Below are 1,231 nucleotides of genomic sequence, written 5' to 3' on the forward strand. Positions count from 1 at the left end.
TTCTTGCCTGTGACTCTTTGAATAAACCAGCACGGTTATATTTTTTATATACTCAAGTGGTCTGAGTCGTCCCTCGGAGTTCCTGGTTTGAAAGAACCGGATGAGGCTTTATAATGGTTTTCAGCCTTTAGAGGCTCAAAGAACAAAGAGAGCTCAGTCATATATAAGATTTTTCACAGGTTTGGGAAGCATCAGAGACAAGGAATCTGCACTGATAACGGTTATACACATGTGTTTCTTGTTGGACAAAGGTCCTTGTCTTCTTCCCATGGCACAGAGAGGTGCTCTCATGGAGGGAGCTGATACTTTCAAGGACTATTTACGCTACATCTGTTGTTATGCAGAAAACAGAAGATAGTTCAGACATTCAGTGTGTCAGAGTTCACCACAGTAATTAACAGACTAAAGTTTAAAGTATAAGTGAACAATATAAGTGAAAAAACTGAAAATTGCTACACATGCATTTATACACATACTTCTCACACACAGTCATGCATGTATTCATCTGTATTGTCAGGACACATTTTTATTGCACTGTGTTTCTGTAATGGTTCCCTGTGTTTCCAGGGCCAGGCCCTGGTGGGCAGCCCCCTGTCTCTGGCTCGTGTCCAGGCTGAAGGCTGCGCTCTCTATCCCAGCTGTGAGGCATGTGCCAGAGGACTGGGGTGTTGGTGGAAAGCGGAGGAAAACGCCTGCAGGAAGTCAGCGACAAAGTAATTACTCAAGAAATATCATAGAGAGCTGAAAGACTTCTAGAAGGGGAAACCAAAGACAGACAGGAGCTGTGCTGGGCTTTGAAAACAGTGCAGTTTTGTGTAAAAACTGACTCATATTACTGACTTGTAGTAAAGGACACACTCCTGTTTCACTGTTTTTCAGTAAACAATTCATCATTTACTCCATAACCTGAAACACGTCTTGTAGCTATCAGGAAACAAAGGGAGACGGATAAAACCATAACTGATCACATAAAAACAGTCTCTGTAATCTTTGTGTACAAATCAACACATTCTTTATTGATAAGCAGGCACTGTTCCTCTTATAACTTTGATGCAAAAGTGTGACTACATTTTGTGTGTGTATGTCCAGTGCTGATCCAGGTGATGCGGTAGATGACGCCTTGATGAGATGTGATAAACAAGACGGTAAGTGTGTCTCAGTTTTGTGCTATGCTTTGGAGATGACAAACTATGTATATGTCAAGTTCTGCAGCGTGTTCTTTTATGAAGAA

General features: G+C 41.5%; 1 protein-coding gene across 1 annotated transcript in view; it reads left to right on the plus strand.

Moving 5' to 3' along the window:
- Window positions 1–1,213, plus strand: part of LOC109953586 (semaphorin-4F-like) — a gene marked incomplete at its 3' end in the record, with an annotated part of 10,025 nt that extends 8,812 nt beyond the window's left edge. Inside the window, exons 12-13 of the mRNA XM_020589062.1 lie at window positions 568–713; window positions 1,090–1,213. Of these exons, the coding sequence (XP_020444718.1) occupies window positions 568–713; window positions 1,090–1,213 (270 nt within the window). The remainder of the gene's footprint in view (window positions 1–567; window positions 714–1,089) is intronic.
- Window positions 1,214–1,231: the final 18 nt, after the last annotated feature.

This window comes from Monopterus albus, unplaced genomic scaffold (genome assembly GCF_001952655.1).
Source record: "Monopterus albus unplaced genomic scaffold, M_albus_1.0 scaffold808.1, whole genome shotgun sequence".
Taxonomy (NCBI): Eukaryota; Metazoa; Chordata; class Actinopteri; order Synbranchiformes; family Synbranchidae; genus Monopterus; species Monopterus albus.